Source organism: Eimeria acervulina, genomic scaffold (genome assembly GCF_000499425.1).
Source record: "Eimeria acervulina Houghton genomic scaffold, Eah_scaff431, whole genome shotgun sequence".
Lineage (NCBI taxonomy): Eukaryota > Apicomplexa > Conoidasida > Eucoccidiorida > Eimeriidae > Eimeria > Eimeria acervulina.
The window spans coordinates 1-18,502 of NW_013547325.1; the positions used below are offsets into that span (position 1 = coordinate 1).

General features: G+C 52.2%; 3 protein-coding genes across 3 annotated transcripts; 2 read left to right on the top strand and 1 right to left on the bottom strand.

The window, feature by feature from the left end:
• Positions 1 to 194: 194 nt before the first annotated feature.
• EAH_00038240 (hypothetical protein, conserved) lies at positions 195 to 9,292 on the top strand (the record flags this gene model as incomplete). The annotated part of the gene is made up of 7 exons (XM_013391966.1): positions 195 to 358; positions 1,211 to 2,021; positions 2,271 to 3,215; positions 3,522 to 3,637; positions 4,321 to 4,377; positions 4,566 to 8,753; positions 8,942 to 9,292. Coding segments are annotated over 7 exons (6,632 nt in total), but the record flags the coding sequence as incomplete, so codon positions are not given.
• A 3,860-nt stretch (positions 9,293 to 13,152) lies between these two features.
• Positions 13,153 to 15,533, bottom strand: EAH_00038250 (glyoxalase, putative; the record flags this gene model as incomplete). The annotated part of the gene is made up of 3 exons (XM_013391967.1): positions 13,153 to 13,293; positions 13,607 to 14,131; positions 14,433 to 15,533. The coding sequence occupies 3 exons, from the start codon at positions 15,531 to 15,533 to the stop codon at positions 13,153 to 13,155; spliced, it is 1,767 nt and encodes a 588-aa protein (XP_013247421.1).
• A 303-nt stretch (positions 15,534 to 15,836) lies between these two features.
• On the top strand, positions 15,837 to 17,962 carry EAH_00038260 (hypothetical protein, conserved; the record flags this gene model as incomplete). The annotated part of the gene is made up of 5 exons (XM_013391968.1): positions 15,837 to 15,997; positions 16,644 to 17,034; positions 17,150 to 17,214; positions 17,357 to 17,423; positions 17,678 to 17,962. 5 exons carry the CDS (start codon positions 15,837 to 15,839, stop codon positions 17,960 to 17,962), a joined length of 969 nt encoding a protein of 322 aa, XP_013247422.1.
• Between the last annotated feature and the right edge of the window lie 540 nt (positions 17,963 to 18,502).

The following is an 18,502-nucleotide window of genomic DNA, read 5'->3' on the forward strand; positions in this document are numbered from 1 at the left end:
GGGAGGGGGGTTGGGGGGTTGGGGGCCCTAGGGTTGTGTTTTGTGCTGCTGCAGCAGCGCAGCAGCAGCACCTTTATCTCTCTATTCAGCTGCTGCTGCACAGACATCACGGCTACACACAATCCATACGATAATAATCCAGTAAGCTTTCCCTTCTCTTCTTCTTTGTGGCTTCTTCTTTATCTGTGCTTCAGGGGAGAAGAAGAGCCCGACCCCACAAACGACTGAATACGCTGCAGCAATTCTACCTTCTGCTGCAGCAAACCTCCAGAAGCAAAACCCACAGGCACTAACAAGCCGAAGACAAGTGCAGCAGCGCTTCATTGAGGAGGCACTGCTGGCTTATAGGGGCCATGCGGTAAGACATCCGGGGTAGCTGCTGCTGCATGCTGCTGATTCTGCTGCTGTTTCTTCTGCTGGTGCTTCTGCTGCTGCTTCTGCTGCTGCTTTTGCTGCTGTTTCAGTTCCTGCTGCTGCTTCTCTTGCTTTTGCTGCTGCTTCTGGCGCTGTTGCTGGTTCTGCTATACGCGCTGCTGAAGGTCCAGACAGCTGCTGCTGTTGCTGCTGCTGCAAGCTACCCTTTTTCTGCGGCTGTTTGTGATGCTGCTGCAGCTGGTGCTCGTGTTGCTGTGGCTGCTGCTGAGGCTGCTGCAGCAGATCTCTCTCTATTTTGCTGCGGTCTCTACCACAAGACTGCTGCCTTCTTCCGATGTAGAGTTGAGGCCTCACCTCCAGGAGGGCGCATAATGCAATTGCTGTTGTTTAGGGTTTAGGGTTTATTGCTTTTCTTGTTTTCTTAGTACAGCCCCCAGGCTCTGCAGCAGCGTCTTCAACCGCCTGCTGCTGCTACTGCTGTTGCTGCTCTTTTATCGAGACAAACTGACGCAAATCCTCGCCGGGCCCTGCCTCCAGCAGCAGCAGCAACAACAACTGGCGCCCCTTGATTGGAAGCTGCAGCCGGAAATGCGCTGCGAGACTGCTAAGCTTCTTTAGACATCGCTGCTGCAGGCCAGTGGCTGCAACAGCAGCAGCAGCAGCAGCAGCAGCAGCAGTGAGAGACACCTGAGAAGGATCCTTCCGTGAGAGTTGTATATGACGCCGTCTTTACAGTGGCCGGGGGCCCTCCGCGCGCAGCAGCAGGTGCTTCCCCAACAGCAAGGGGCTGTAGAAGCCCCCATCAGCTGCTGTCTCCTTTCCGTCTCCCTCTCAGGCGGCCTTAGCAATGGCGGCTGTCTCTTCGGGCGCTGCTGCTCCCACTGCAGAGGCTGCTGCTGCCTTCTCCAGGGGACAGCTGAGCCACGAACTGCAGCAATGTGCAGCCGCACCAACAATCAACCAGCAACCGCAGCAGCAGCAGCAGCAGCAGCCGCAGCAGCAACAGCCGCAGCCGCAACAGCAGCAACAGCAGCAGCAGCAGCAGCTGTTGTTGCTGCAGCAATTCCCACCACCTCTCCAGCAGCCGAGCCCACAGCCGAGCCCGCAGCCCCAGCAGCTACCCCTGCAGCAGCAGAAGCATACTGAAAATATCTCAGGAGACACCTCGTTGCTGCTGTCTGCCCCCAACTCCACACCTAAGTGGCTCTGGCCTGCAGTCGATGTTAAGGTGTCTTCACCGCAGCCTTGGCTCTCCTTGGGGGCCCCCAACGTCCTTGAAAGCCCGGCGGCAGCAGGAGCAGCAGCAGCAGGAGGAGCAGCAGGAGCAACAGCAGGAGCAGGAACAGGAACGCCTCCTGGTGCAGCAACAGCAGCAGCAGCAGCTGCTGCTGCTGCTGCTGCTGCGGCTGCTGCAGCCTTTGAGGGGAGCAGCAGAGGCTTGGCTGCTCCTTTTCACGGCCTGCCCGCCCTAACCTCCGACGCTGTCTTTAATTCGCATGCACCGCTGGGTCTGCGCGCAGCAGCAGCAGCAGACAAAAGCCCCGTAGTGCAGACAGAGCCTTCCGTCTGCTCTGCTGCTGCTGCTGCTGTGCGCGGCGCCTCTTCACCTCTCAAGGCATTCCCTCAGAGCCAAGAAACAACAGGAGGTAGGCACATAAATTCAAAAGGAGACAATTATTCAAAAGGAAGAGACAGTCGGGGTGGCCAGCCTACATGCTTGTCGGCGTTGCAGCCTTCCTTGTCTGCCGCTCAGCACCTACACTGCACTGCCAACTGTTGCTGCTGCTGCTGCTGCTGCTGCTGCTTCTGTTTCTGTTTCTGCTGCTGTTTGTGGAGCTTTCTGAGCGGAGACAGGCCTCGAAATCTGCTGCGTGAGTGGGTTTCGTTTGCTGCAGGGCTCTTGGCTACCTGCTGCGTAGAGCAGGGGCCCCCAGGTCTTGAAATAGGAGATAATCAGCAGCAGCAGCAGCAGCAGAAGCACCACATGCAGCAACAGATGCCTAGGGAGCAGCATATATTCACCCACAGCCCGCCTCAGCTGCCCCTGGGCCAACAACAGAAACAAAGACAACCGCTGCAGCAATTGCAGCAACTGCAGCAACCGCAGCAACTGCAACAACTGCAGCAACTGCAGCAACTGCAACAACTGCAGCGGCAGCAGGTTTCAACTCCGCACATAAATCAGCCGCAACTGCAGCAGCAGTTGCTGCATCTGCATCTGCAGCAGCAGTTGCAGCAGCAGCTGCAGTTGCAGCAACAGCTGCAGCAGCAGCTTCATCTGCAGCAGCAGCATCAGCAGCAGCACTCTAGCGAGCAACACGCGGTGCAGAGGAGCCTTCGGCTGCAGCAGCTGGAGCACGGCCTGCTGCCAGAAGAGCAAGGACCTCTTTCCTCTAAAGCCCCTCTGCACCCTGAGGCATCGCTTCAAGGTTGCTGCAGCTGCTTAAACAAATGGGGGGGCCTCATTGGGGAGCAACCGAGAGGAGGGGAGACAGCAGCAACCCTCGCAGCAGGAACTGCTGCCCCTGCCACTGCAACAGCAGCAGCAGCAGCAGTAAACGGCGCAACAGGGTTTGGCTCGTCTCCTCACGGGGCTTTCAAGCCAGCAGCAACACCAGCAGCAGCAACGGCAGCAGCAGCAGCAGCAGGAGAGCCCTCTACGTCGACGGCAGACTGCTGCGGGCTCGACAGCAGGAGACTGGGGGTTGAAGGAGCAAAGAAATTTTTAGATATTTCGCTTACACCGCTGGAGATGTGGCAGGCGAGACAAGTTTTAAACCAAAGAGAGTCTCGGCCTCTTCGCCTTACACGCCTGGAGATGGTAGAAGCTTATGCGAAGTGTATGCCAGCAGCAGCGCAGCAGCACGCACGCACTAGCAATGCCCTAGAACTATCTAGGAAGGCATTCATATACTGTTTACGCCTTAGGGTTGAGGGTCTAGGGTTGTGGGCTTAGGGCTTCGGGTTTAGGGTTTAGGGTTTAGGGTTTAGGGTTTAGGGTTTGCGTGCATTCGACGTGCACTGTATCCGCCTTCTCTTTCCGCGTAGCCGCCTACTTAATAAATACACCGTTGGAGAGCTGCATGTACACCGCAGCACGCATGCAGGAGTGGGATTTTGTGTGTCTGCGTGGCTGCTGCATGCAGCCACTTTGTGTTTGTCTTGCGACTCCATGGAGCACAAAATCACCAACTGTCCCTTTGGGGAGTTTGTCTGCCCCAACTGCCACCGCTCCTCGCACAGAGGGGAGCACTGTCCCCTGGTTTGTCTCCTGTCTCTTCTGTCTCTCTCTCTCAAGTGTCTCCTCTACTCGCCGTCTACACTGTCTCCTGACTGTCTCCTGTCTCCTCTGTCTCCTCCGTCTCTGTCTCTGTCTCTCTCCCTTTCAAATTTCTCCTCTGCATGCTGTCCACACTGTCTCCTGAATGTCCCCTTTGTGCGTCTCCTGACTGTCTCTGCGCTGTCTCCTGTCTCGGTTGTCTCTCTCCCTGCTGTCTCCTCTACGCGCTGTCTCAACAATACGCTGTCTCCTCTACACTGGCTGTTGCCTGATTGTCTTCTCCCTAGGGTGTCTGTCTCCGTCTTTTCTCTCTACTGTCTCTCTGCTGTCTGTCTCCTCTGTCCACTGTATGCCCCCTCTCTACGGTATCTGAGTCTCGACTGTCTCCTCTCTTCACTTCCTGTCTCCTGCCTGTCTCCTTTTTGCGCTGTCTGTCTCCTTCATGTTACCTTGGGTGTCTCTCTGCTTGTCTCCTCTCTGTGTGCTTTTCCTCTTCGCCTTCGTCATCTGCTGTGCCTTCGTTTGTCTCCATTTTCTGGTTGTTTTCTTGATCTCGTCTGTCTCTTCTTATTTTCTTGCTGTCTCCTTGTGCTTCTATGAGGAGACATTTGCTGCTGCACAGAGACACATCTCTTTAAAAGATTTGCTGCTGCTGTGCGTCTCAGCCCTGCAGATTTTGCTTCGAACGGCATGCAGGAATTTCAGTCAATGAATGTATTCGGGTGAGATGGTTTTTGCTGCTGCTGCTGCTGCACCAGTTTGCTGCTGCTGCTTCACTCTCGTTTGCTGCTGCTGCTTCGATCGGCTGTTGCTTCTTCCTCAGTCTGTCTGCTGCTGCTTCTGCATGTGGATGGCATCGTATGCATACATGTGGGGTATTCGTATGTCTCTGCGTGTGTCTCTATTTCAGCGTACAGTGCGGCAGCCTTTAGAGCGTCTCTTAGGAGTAAAGATGCCTCTGGACCCGTCTTTAAGTAGGAGACAGAAGCAGCAAGAAGGAGGAGGAGGAGGCAAGGAAGATGAAGCAGCAGACCCCACACGCTTGGCTTGTGTGCGAGCAGACCGCCCTAATACCCCACATGGGAGGAGCGTATATGTTAGCAATATGCTGCCGGGGACGAGTAAGGAGACACTTCGTTCAGCAATAAACTTCTTGCTGAAGCACGGGGAAGTGGTGGGGGTAGAAATGCGAGAAAGAACGAATTATCTTCCTTATGCCTTTGTGGAGCTGTCTTCTCTTCAAGCTGCTTACGAACTTGTTCAATATAAAAGAGCTGCATTAGTTATAGGAGAACAAGAGCTGAAGGTACAGTTCAAGAAGATAGGCCTTGCATGCCCCCCTCCCCCTCCTCGTAGCGGTTCTGCTGTCTATGGAGCAGCAGAAGAAGAAGATAATGTTAATGCTTCAAGGTCTACTGTCTCTCTTATGAAGCCCTTCATACCCACAGGACAAACAGTTAAAGATGTCTGCCGCCTCGTTGCTCGCAAACTTTCTCGTGACTTCGGTATACCAATGCCCCCTCCCCCTCCTCTTTATGCAGCTGCAGATACACCTGAGGTCTTAGCCTTGCTAACTCAAGGAAATGCAACAGCAGCAGCAGCAGCAGCAGGGGGAGCAACAGGAGGGGCAGCTGCATGCGAGGCAGCTTCTATCAAACCAACGGCTCCAGCGCTGCAGCGTGAAGCTTTGCATACAAGTGCGGAGACAGACAGCAGCAGACAGCAGCAACTATCAACGCCAACTGTCTCCTTTTCAGCGCTGCAGACACAGGCACGAGAACAAGAATCCCCCAACATATGGAACAGAGACATCAGGGGAATCAGAGAGACAGTAATGAAGCCGCTGCAGCAGCAAACAACCCCACACAGTACTGCAGCAGCACCCGCAAATCTACACACACACCAACACTCGCTCGATCCCCTGCACCTGCACCACCACCACCAGCAGCAACAGCAACAGCAGCAGCAGCAGCTGCAGCTGCAGCAGCAGCTGCCTTGCCTGATGCCAGTTCACAGCCCCATGGATATACTAATTAATTCCTCTCAGGGAGGCGGAGTGATCGGCGTTGAAGGCATAGGAGAGACAAACGGAGAGTTGCAGCAGCGCAGCAGCAGCTTTCTAGACCTCCGGGGTGAGGGGCCCCACAGTGGAGGGGGGCCCCCGAGCCTCCAGATGCTACAGCAGCAAACAAACGGAGGGTTTGGCGTTGGAGGGGGGCCGCAAGACAGCGGCGAAAGAATAGAAGGAGGCAGCGGCTCCCTCTTCGCTCTGCAGACACTGGGGGCGCATGCAGCGGGGTGTACAGACAGCTCAAGGGGCAGCAAAGGGGACCCTGAATCTCTTGAGGGGCCCGAAGGCAGTGGACAGAGGGAGACACCTGAGGAGACACCTGAGGAGACACCTGAGGAGACACCTCCGCCCCCCTTCGACCCCCCAATCGAAGCAAACAGAACTAACCTAATGAAACTAGAGAGCAGCCTCTCCTCCCTGGGCCCCCCTCCTCTGCTGAGCAGCAGCAACACAGACCTGGGGCCTTCTCTGTTAGGTGTCTCCGCGTACATGGGAAAGGCAGCAGGAGCAGCAGGAGCAGCAGGAGCAGGCGGAGGAGGCGATGCTGCTGCTGCTGCTCTGCAGGAGCCTTGGGCTGGACTAGTTAGTTTGCAAGGGGCAGATAGCTGCAGCACGCCACTGCGGGGGCAGCAAGGAGACAGCAGCAGCACCCTCTCGGGTACCCCTGCTACGTCTCTGTCAGGTAGTTTAGGCTGCGATTCGCTGCCGTCTCCTTCTGCCTCCAACAGCATCAATGGCCCCCCTCAGCCTAAGGAGATAGATGAATCCCAACACCCAGATACAGATGCAGCAGCAGCAGCAACAGCAGCAGCAGCAACAGCAACAGCAGCAGCAGCAGCAGCAGCATTAGGTAGGGGACCCCAGAGAGATATGCACCAGATCCTGACTGGGGGGCCCTTCAGCAGCTCTTTAAAGCACCAAAGCCTGTGTCCCTTCTTAGCTGCTGCTTCTGCTGCACCTCAGGAGGAGGTGGGGGGCCCCCTGGGGCCCCCAGCAACGGAGACAGAGGAAGAGAGCAAACACTCTCAGGGTCTCCTCTTCAGCCCCAAAGACATGTTGTATACAGCCAACACTCAGGGGGGCCCCCAGACTGCACAGGGGGGGGGCCCCCAACCAGCGCACGGGGGGCACCCGCCCCCCATTTGCCTCCCTCCCTTCCCTTTGTCACGGCAGTGTAGCGAGACAACAAAGCCCTGTTTGCTGCTAAGCAGCAGTAGCTGCATGCAGCAGCAGCAACCCCACACAGCGTCTTACTTTGAGATGGATATATCGCAGCTGTTGCGTCCTGTCTCTGCATGCGGGGCGAGCGGAGGGGTAGGGGGCCCCGGGGGTCTCCTCAGGGCCCCTTTAGAGACAGGAGAGACAGGAGACAAAGGAGACAACGGAGACACCTGCTGCGCTGCCAACGATCTCTCTCCCCCAAGGGCCTTCTCTCGCAGGGCCCATCAGATGGGGCTACCCTGTCTCTGGCGGGGACTCAAGCAAGAAGAAAATGCAGTAGCAGAAGACACTCAGGGGCCCCTCATGTCAACAACAACAGCAGCAGCAGCAGCAGCAGCTGCTGCTGCTGCTGCTGCTGCGGCTTCCCCGCCTGGTGAAGGCTTCATAAGCCACCAAGCAAAGAGACCCGTGGGCAAGAGGGCAGAGGCACAAGCAGCAGCCCCACAGGCAGCACCTGCTGCTGCTGTCTCCTCAGGCATGCTGCAGTTGGAGACACTTCGCTGGGGCTCCAGCAGCAGCAGCCTTCGAGATCCGATCCCGGAAGAGACAGCTCCCAACACCACAGGAGGTTTTGGTGCTGCTGTGGGGCAGAGGTGGGGGGAGTCAGGCGCTGCTGTTGCTGCTCGGGCCTGGCTGTCTCCGTGCGGGGGAGAAGATAGCACCAAACCTGCAGCATCTGCTGCAGCAGCTGCTGCTGCAGCAGATGCAGCAGCAGCAGCAGCAGCAGCAGATGCTGCCTCTCCACACACCATTCCTAGAGCGGGTCCTGGAGCAATCTGCCGCAGAACATCGATAGTCTTGAAGGAATGCAATGCAGAAGAAACCAACACCCACCCAAGCACGCAGTGCAGCAGCAGCAGCAGCAGCAGCGGCGGCAGCAACAGCAACAGCTGCAGAAACTGGCATTCCAGCAGCACAAACCCCCAATCTCTGGCAATGGACATCTGGAACACTCCTCTTGTTTCTGCATTGAGACGACAAGGAAGCAGAAGCAGCAACAGCAACGGCAGGAGCAGCAGCAACAACAACAGCAACATCAGCGGCAGCAGCAGTAGCAACTGCATGCAGAACGCCGCAGGGCTCTTCGCCTCTCACCGCTCTCTCTCTGCTGATTCCACGAGGCGGCGAGCCTTCAGCAGCGGGCCAAGGGAGACATCAGCAGCAATTCAGGAGCAGCAGCAGCAGCAGCAGCAGCACGAAAACACAAGCAGCAGTATTAGCACCAGCAGCAGCAGCAGCAGCTCACGCACACGCTCCTCAGGAGCTCCTGCCTTTCGTATATCAAACGCGCATGCAGCAGACGCGCAGCACTTCCTCCAACTCCCAGGACAGCAACAGGCTGCTGGGACGCCCCCAAAGCAGCAGCAGCAGCAGCAGCAGCAGGACCCTCAGCACCAGCCCCACGCCACCTCTTCCCAAACTCTTCAAGCAGCAGGAGCCCCGCCGCTCCCCCTTCTCCTCTTTCGCAGCCCCCACCAGCAGCAGGTGCAACATGAGCAGCAGCAGCAGCAGCATCACCGAACAGAGCAGCAGGAAGGAGCAGCAGCGGCAGCTCTGCTTCCATACGAAGCAGACATGCTGACTGGAGATGCGGAGATGAGCGGGAGGGGAGCTCCGGGCTTGAAGAATGAGGTGCAGCTGCAGCAGCAGCAGCAGCAGCAGGAGCTCGAGCAGCAGCAGCAGGAAGAGAGTCTCGGAGCAGGCCCTGTTCAAGAAGCAGCAATTAGCAGCAACTCCCCTTCGCCCCACACGAAGGCCGATGCCCCTTCGGCTGTCTCCGATCCCACTGTGGCTCTCCTCCTTGCAGTGAGCGCTGAAAAGGAAGCAGCAGCTGCTGCTGCTGTTGCTGCTGCTGCTGTTGTGCTGATGTCGTTGCTGCTGATGCTGTTGATGCTGATGCTGTTGATGCTGATGCTGTTGATGCTGATGCTGTTGCTGCTGCTGCTCTTGATGCTGATGCTGTTGCTGCTGGTGTTGGTGCTGCTGGTGTGCAGCAAATCGAAGACATAACGAGGCAGCTGCCTCCGCGTATTATAGAGGCCTTCTGGGCTTCTCTTGCCAGCGCCCGCGCTAAGGCCGCCGCTGCACCTGCAGCAACGACAGAACCCTCTTCAGCAGCAGCAGCTGCAGCAGCTGCAGCAGAAGCTGCAGGAACAGCAGGAGCAGCAGGAGCAGCCGACGGAGCCTCGTCTTCAACAACAGAAGCAGCAGCAGCAGGTGGAGCAGCTGCAGCAGCAACTCCAAACCGCCCCACAGATGCAGCGCAAGCGCTGTGGGGCCCCTCTTCTCCGTCTTCTAGCAGTGGGGCCCTCAGCTTTGCTGAAGGCTCTTTGAAGTCAGTTTAGGTGTCTCCTTTTTGCGTCTTTGTTTGCAGCTAGATGTCTGTCTCTTTTCTTCTTTATTGCTTCAACCAGGCGGCTACGTGCTGCTGCTGCAGCCCCCCCTGCTGTTGTATGGGTTTTTTTACTTTCTTTGTTTGCCGCTAGGAATGCTTCTTTAGGCTTTCTTTATATATTTGCATGCACCGCTTTGGTGTCTCTGTCTCTTAAAGCCTTGTACAGTACAGTGAGAGACTCTTGCTGCAGCAGTTTGCTGCTGCTGCTCCCTCTTCCGCTGTCTCCATAGATATACACACAACAAGAAACCCCAGCAGCTGCAGCACTAAGGACGGAGAGCTGCGCTGCATGCGCTTCACGCTGCTACAGCTGCTTCTGCTGCTGCTGCTACTGCTGCTGCTGCGGCTGCTGCGGCTGCTGCTGCTGCTGCTTTGAACGCAGGTGCATCGTAGCTGTGGTGTGCTGTAGCCTCGCTGATGCTTCGACTCGGTCATTTGGGGCTGTCAGTCTGCTGCTGCTGCTGCTGCAACATGCATGCAGCTACTCGTTTGCTGCTGTTGCTTCTTTGGCCCGTGCATGCAAAGCAAAACGCTTTGGGGCGGCCTCTAGCTGCTGCTGCTGCACTAGCAGCAGCTGTTGCAGCTGCTGAGGTTTTCTTCTTCAACTGCCCCTCAACAGCCTTCGGTTATTTAGAGAGACTTTGCTTATTACAGTTTATTATGGTGTGTTTATTAGGGGTTGTCTTATTACGGGTTTCTTATTAGGGTTTTATTAGGTTTTCTGCTGCTGCGGCCATTATACATATATATAAATGTATATATATATATGTATATATATAAGTGTAGATATGTATATTCATATATATATATATATTTAAAGGCGGCAGCGGCCTATGATTGCTGCAGCCTGTGGCAGCACAGTGCATAGCCTTAGCGCGTGTTGCGAGGGGCTGTCTTTAAAAACATTTTTAAAATGCGGCTGCCGCTCTGCTGCTGCTGGCGGCAGATTGGCAGCGACTTGCTGCTGCGCCTGCTGCAGCAAATGCAGCGGACGCAGCAGGATGGGTACTGCAGCAGCTGCAGCACCAACTACAGCAGAAACTACAGCAGCAACTGCAGCAGCAGCAAAAGCAGCAGGTGCAACTGCAGCAACAGCAGGCAGCGAAGCTCTCCTTCTCTTCAAGAGAGATTCTCATGAATGCAGCAGTTGCTGTGTAAGCCGCTTGTGCTTATCTCTCGCGCTGCAGTTGCCAGCAGCAGCAAACAGTGTGGGGTGTACGTACACCTCAAAGTCTAAAAAAATGAAGGGAATTTGAATAACAAATGCCCAGCTTGCGCCTTCTATCTCTCTCTCTATATATTATATATATGCGTATATTAGATAGTATATGTATATATGCATATTATACAATATACATTTATATATCATATTTTTGATATATATATATATATATATACATCTATATATATATATATATATATATGCATGCATATTACATAATTTATATACATGTATATATTAGACAATATATATATATATATATATACATACATACATATGTATATCTTCAAGCACTATACACAGTTTATCTATATACAGACAATATCCGCACTGCATAAAATATATACATATATATATATATCAATATACATACATATGCATACATTATATATATGTACATATATATATATATATATATATACATATAATATATATATATATATAGTTATTTATTATGCAGGTGGTTTAGTGAGGGTTTGTTGTTTGCGTGTGATTGCGGTGTAGTAGGCCTGAGCTTGCTGCGGAGACACCAGAAGAAAGGGGTATGCATCAAAGTTAGAAAGTAAGCACTCTTGTAGAGATTTGCTTTTAATTTGAATTGGTTTATATACATCTTCTTTATCGCCTATTATCTCTGTTGCAGAAGAAGAAACATCCGTCTGAGACCCTGACATGCAGCACACTTCACTTTTGCTGCCAGCAGTTCCTGCTGCTTCTGCTGCTGCAGCTTCTGCTGCTGCTGCTTCTGCTGCTGCTGCATCGTCAGCCAATATATGCGCAACAGCAGAATTGACGTCTTCTACACCCAACGCGATGTGCAGAAAACCCGGGTGTACAGACACCTGAACAGCAGCAGCAACAGCAGCAGCAGCTACTCCAGCAGCAGCAGAACCAATGCAAGCGCAGCACTGCAGCGTTCCTGCTCCTGCTGCTGCTGCTGCTCTTATACTGAGGAGAAGGGGTGTATCTTCTTTTCTTCTTTTTTACAAAACAAAAATAAATTTTTAAGTGGTTTTATACTTCAAATAAACAGACAAAGACATAAAACACACCGAAGAAATATCAACTATATATATATAATATTATATTATATATTCTATTAAATATTATATATTGCGTTTTATATATTCTATATTATAAATATATATTATACATTGCATTTTATATATTCTATACTATATATTATAAATATACAATATATACGTATACAAATAAGTGTAGACATTAAACATGTATTATCAGCAAATATATATATATATATATCATATATATTTATATATGATAATGTATATTATGCTGTAGGTATTATATAATATTACATATAAAACACATGCATAATATATATATATATGTATTATATTAAGTACACCTCAAATAGAAATAAGTATAAGAATAAACAAATGCAAACATAGATAATTATATAAGTGCTTATACAAAATTCAGATATACATGCATGCATTATAAATATTATAAATGTACTTAGACGCGTACACCAATATACATCTAAGTAATGTATATCCATATATATTTACACTTATGTATATGCATGCATATGCCTATCTATAATATATATATATATATGTATATATATACACTTACATATATAAATATATATATATATATTATGTAGATATAGATAATATAGATGCATATATATGTATGTATATTTATAGTATATATATACATATATATATATATGTATAGATAAGTGCAAATAACTATATAAAAGAACTAATTCAGGTTTAGGTGTACATACAGCGCATGCAGTGAGGCCTCACCACATCTTCATCGTATGCATAAGCAATTTGCAGTTGTGTGTTTGCTCTCTCTGCTGCTTCTGTAGTAAAAACTGCTGCAGCAGCAGCAGCAGGGTCTTGTGCTGCAAGGCCCTCCCACTCAGCTGGTACGGGGGTGCCCTGGCCATAGAGGCCTTCTTCTCCTGCTGCAGCAACAGCAGCAGCAGCAGCAGCTGCTGCTGCTGCTGCTCCCTCCTTTGCTGCAGCCTTTGCTGCTAGTGCTGCTGCTTCGCATGCATAACTACGACTTGTAGCAGCAAAACGAGTCCAGGGGTATATACGCTCCAGCAGGTGGCTTTTGTAGCGCAGCAGCTGCAGCAGCAACAATCACAGTGCATGCATGCATCCCTTCTGCTGCTGCTGCTGCTGCAGCAGCAGCTTAATGCTGCCCCCTTTATGCTGCTGCAGCACTGCATTGCTGCACCGATTGTGCTGCTGATGCTGCTTGCTGCAAGCAACACGAGCTATGCTGCTGCTGTCTCTTGTTGTCTCTCCATCGTCTGTCTCTCTAACATCGGGTGTTTCTGCTGCATGAATTCTGTCTGTTTCTGCTGCATGTACACTGTTTCTCCTTGTCTGCCTCTGTCTATTGCTGCTGCTATCTCTGCCCCTGGTTGCTGCTATCTTCATGTTTAGCTGCTGCTGCCGTTGTTGCTGTCTCTGCTGCCAGGGTTTTTAGCTGCTGCTCTCTCAGTTAGCTGCTGATGTCTCTGCCTGGCTGCAGCAGCAGTTTCTGTTCTCATTGGTTGTAGCTGCTGGTGTGTCTCAGTCTAGCTGCTGCTGTCACTCCTTCTAGCTGCTGCTGTCTCTGTCTCTGTCTCTCGCTGCTGCTGCGTTTGCTGTTAGTGTTTGCTGCAGCCTCTTCACCTGCATCTGCAGCTGTCTCCCGAAGAATCTATCTGCAGCAACATGAGACGAAGTGTACAGCCGAACCTAAACACACACATACCAGCAGCAGCAGCAGCAGCAGCAGCAGCATCAGCAGCAGCAACACCGCTAGCAGAATCAGCAGCAGAGCATTAACAGAATCAGCAGCAACAACATCAGCTTCAGCAGCACCATCAGCAATAGAAGCATCAGCAATAACAGCATCAGCAGCAGCATCGGAAGCAGCAGCATCATCATCAGCATCAGCAGCGCCGTCAGCAGCAGCAGCAGCAGCATCAGCAGCAGGTCCTAGAAGAAAATATTATATACAGGATGTCTCCCGGTGTATCTGTCTCCAAAAGCAGATAAAGCGACTAACTTTCTGCAGTCGAGGAGTCAGGGGCCCCTTGTGCTGCAGCGCAGCACCCGCTGCTGCTGCTTCCCTTTCCTGCTGCTGTTGCTGCTGCTGCTGCTCCAAAGCATCAATTATGCGCTGCTGCTCGTTGAATGCATCCAGCTTCCGCTGCAGTTCCTGCTTTTGCTGCAACAGACTTCCAAGGTCCTGCTGCTGCTGCTGTTGTTCCTGGTTTTGCTGCTGCTGTTCTTGCGGTAGCTGTTGGTGCTGTTGTTGCTGCTGTTGCTGCTGCTGCTGTTGCTGCAGCAGCAGGGCGTCAACATCTCGGAGTTGCTGCAGCAGCTGCTGCTTCTGCTGCTGACGACTGATATCTGCTTCTTGTTCAGCCATGTATGTCTGCCAGGTGTTTATTGCTGCTTCTTTCCTTCTGTCTTTCTCACTCATGCCCATGCTGCTGCAGCTGCTGCTGCGCGTTAGTTGCTGCACCTCCACACCGTTGCCGTCAGGGTCCAGCAAAAAGCAGCTCTGACCCCACAACTCTTGACGAGCCTTCAACAACACTCAAACCCTAAACCCTAAACCCTAAACCCTAAACCCTAAACTCTGAACCCTAAACCCTAAGCTGTGAACCCCACACAGGAAACCCTAAACCCCTTAACCCTAAACCTTACATTCTAGCCCTAAACCCTAAACCCGAAACCCTAAATCCTAACCGCCAACCGTAAACCCTTAACCCTAAACCCTAGACCTTCATCCACCTGCAAGGCCCCACTAGGGGCAGCTTATGAGGCCGCTGCTTTCTGCTCGTGTTTAGGGTTTAGGGTTTAGGGTTTAGGGTTTGTTGACGTACATCTTGATCTGGGATCATGGAAGGGATTTGCTTTCTCTTTGCGGGGAAGTGCAGCAGCTTGCCTCCGGCTTGCTGCACTTGCTGCTGCTGCAGCTGCTGCAGCTCTGGCAGCAAAAAAGTAAAGCCAAAGAAACCGTGATAACCCCTGTCGTGTCTTCCCCGTCTTTTTTCATAGCTGCGCATGCGAGATAAGCTGGGCAGCAGTTTGCTGCTGCTACTCCTAATGCTGCTGCTGCTGCCGCTGCTGACCCTCTGCTGCAGCAGCTGCTCCTCGTGCTGCCGAAAGGCAGCAACAGCAGCCATGAGGCTTTCTTCTTCTTTCTTTAATGCAGCTTTTAATGCTTCTTCTTTTTGCTGCTGCTGCTCTGCCCACTTGCTGCTGTATATCAACTCGAGCTTAAAACCCAAGGAGGATCCCTGTGGGGCCCCCTGGGGGCCCCCTGTGGGGCCCCCCTCTTCTGCTGCTGCTGCGCATGCAAGTAATGCAATTTCATCTACTGGTATTTTGTCTCCAGTGTTTAGAGACACCTGCCCAGTGAGGGGCTCCCATAGAGAGGGCGCTGTCTCCTTTGCATGATTAATATTATTTGTTTGTATATTTACTGTCTCTGTTTGTCTTGTCTGTGTTGGACTGTCTCCTCTGTCTCTAGAATTGTATCCTGCTGCTTTGTTTGCTTCATCTTCTTCCCGCTGCTGCTGCTGCTGCTGCTGCTGCTGCTGCTGCTGCTGCTGCTGCTGTCTCGATACACTCCAACGCCCCACTAGCTGCATGCCCAGCAGCTGAGTGTAGAAGACAACCATTGGCTGCAAATTGAGAGTAAGCAGACGGAGGTGCAGCAGAGAAGAATTACCTAAAGGCATGCGGGGGACAGACACACAAGATCCTGCTGCTGCTGCTGCTGCTGCTGATCCTGCTGCTGCTGCTTCATCTGGTACAGATGCTGCTTCTGCTGCTGCTTCTGCTGCTGCTTCTAATGCTGCTGCTTCACGCGCTTCTGCTGCTTCTTCTGGTGGCGATGCTGCTGCTGCTGCTGCCGTTAAACGCAAAGCTGCTGCTGTTGCTGCTGCGGGAGAACCACTTCTGTGAGATCTATGCAGCATATGAAAAGAACTGTATCTTCCAGCTGTCCCTCCAGCAGCAGCAGCTGCTGCTGCTTCTGCTGCTGCTGCTGCAGCAGCAGCAGCATTGCCTTTGCACGGCTGCAGAGCGGAGTTGAGTTGTGGGGTTGGGATGAAGAAAGCCTCAGAAGTGCAGCAAAACCATGAAAAGCAAATTAACACCACTGCTGCTGTTGCTGCTGCTGTTGCTGCCGCTGTTGCTGCTGCTGTGGCTGCGCGGCGCCGCAGCAGCAGTAAGGGGAGGGGCCCCCGCGGGCGACTGCAGCAGCCGTTCATCTTTTCAAGATGCAGCAGATGTGGGGCCCCAGCAAGGCTGAGGGGCCCCCAATAAGACCCAAGGAAACTCAACAAGCCGCAGCAAACCTCAAGCAGCAGCAACTGCAGCAACTGCAGCAACTGCAGCAACTGCAGCTACTGCAGCAACTGCAGCAGCAGAAGTTCAGGCGGTTAGTGCTGCAGTCGAAGCACGGGCTGGTGTTGCCGCTTGTTGCCATCAACAGCAGCAGAAGGTGCTGCTGCTGCTGCTGCTGCTGCTGTTGCAGCAGACAGGCATAGGGCGAGAGGAGACCCAGCTACACAGACACCCTAACTGGGGTGTCCAGACGGCGAGAAATGCCTCATTAGAAAGTTAAAAAATAGAAGTTATTAAATTATTATCGTTGCTATTTGTAGTTGCTGCTGCTGCTGCTGCTGCTGCTGTACCCTGGGGCCCCCCAAAGGAGGGGGGGGCCCCCAAGGGCCCCCTACGATCTTCTCTAGAGATGTTTCTGTTTTGTTTGATTACTAGAGTTTAGATGCATCTTTTTTATTGTTTTTTTTATTCTTTTTTACCTCTTAAGGGCCCCCTCCTTGCTGCTGTCTGGGGGCCCCCCCTGTGTTTGTTGCTGTTGTTTCTTCGGGGGGAAGATAAATATATTTAATAATTAAATATACAAATATATTTATTTTTTTTTCTCATTATACACACAGATGAATATCCTTTAACCTCTTCTTAATTACAATAAGGGGCCTCCAAGCTAGCAAGGCCACAGCAGCAGCGGCAGCTGCAGCAGCAGCAGCTTTTAGGTGTATGTACACCTGGTGTATGCACAGCATGCGCTGCAAGACAACAGCTTTTCACCTTTTCCTTTTCTTTATTGTGCTTCTCTCGCGGCTCTGTCTGGGTGTAGGCTTTCTGCGGGCCCCTGCAGGGGCCCCCTGCAGCATTTGCTTCTCTACAGCTACTGCTGCTGCTGCTGCTGCTGCTGCTGCTGCTGGGGGAGTCGTTCATAAGGGGAAGATTGTTGTCAGCATTAACTCTTTAAACCCAAGACATCAGCAGTCTGCTGCAGCAGAGGAGTACCTGCGGCTGCGCAACACCTTTAGTAATCTGTCGGAGTCTAGCGGGGGGCAGCAGCTGCTGCAGCAGCAGGAGCAGCTGCTGCTGCAGCAGCGCGAATCTGGCGCTGCTGCTGCTGCTGCTGCGGCTGCTGAGTACAGAAGGGTGAGTGATGCCCTTGACTGTCTCTGTGCTGTCTCTCTTTCTATCTCTTGTTTGAATCAGTTGCTGCATTTGCTGCTGCCCCTCTTTGTCTATCTGCTGTCTCCTTTTTATTCAGATAAAAGAGAAGAGACAGCAAGCACACAGACAGCCGAGAAAGAAAGAGATTAAATTGAGTGCGCGGTAAGCCTTTCAGGTGTACATGCATACACCCCAAATGCTGCTCCTTCTCCAATCTCTGCTGCTTTAGCTGCAGCAGCAGCATCTTCTGCTGCTGCTGCAGCGTTACTGCATCTCGCTGCTGTGTTTGCTTTGTTTGCTGCAGCATAGCAGAGGGAGATCTGCAGCAGAAAGCCAAGAGAGCAAGAGACTTCTTGAAGGACAAGCACCAAGTAAAGATAAACACAAAATATATTATCATTATAAAAGCAGCTCCTCTTTTTAATTATATGTGCCGCAATTCTCTGCTGCAGCAGCGAATAATGCTGCTGCTGCTGCTGTAGCTGCTGCGGCAGTCTGCTGCAGCAGCAGCAGCAATTACTTCTGCTGCAGCAGCAGCAGCAATTACTTCTGCTGCAGCAGCAATTACTTCTGCTGCAGCAGCAATTACTTCTGCTGCTGTGGACTTGCTGCTGCTTGCGTGTAGGTGAAGTTCTCGCTGCAGCTTCGAGGGCGAGAGAAGCAAAACCCCCAGACATACCTCCCGCTGCTGCAGCAACTGCAGCAGCTGCTGCAGGACGTAGGGCAGCCAGCAGCACCACCGCAGGCTAAGGGCCCCACATCTGTCCTTACTCTCTTTCTTCAACCCAAGAAAAAACAGAACAAAGCTAAACTACAGCAGCAAGAGCAGCAGCAGCAGCAGCAAGAGCAGCAGCACGAGGAGCAGCAACTGCAGCAGCAAGAGCAGCACCAAGAGCAGAACCAGCTGTAGCAGTGATTGCGGCAGCAAGAGCAGCAGCAACTGCAACAGAAAGAGCCGCACCAACTGCAGCAGATGCACAGACGGACATGCAACTGAGAGCGAGGCAGTCAGCAACATTCCTCAGCCGCTCTGTCTCCGCTGCAACGACAACTAGCCATTTGAACAGCTAGCTAGCTGGCTAGCCAGCTAGCTAACTGGCTAGCTAGCTAGCCAGTTAGCTAGCTGGGGCATCTCGAAGTAGCTAGCCACCTCGAGATGCCCCTGTTGACTGAAAGGCGAGATAGATGCCTTCGCCTTAGTGAGGCTACAGCCTAACAACAACAACGCAGCAGCAGCAGCAGAGCTGCATTATTTTAATGGGGTGTACATACCCCCGCAACTCTTCTCTCTACAGTGAGAGCCCCGCCACCATTCAGTTAGGCTTCCTAGTTAGCTAGCTAGCTAGCTAGCTAACTAGCTAGTTTACTGTCCAGACAGCCAGCTAGCTAACTAGCTAGGTGTCTAGCTCTCTGGCTAAGAGCCTTAGCAAGTGTCTAGCTGCCTGCCTAC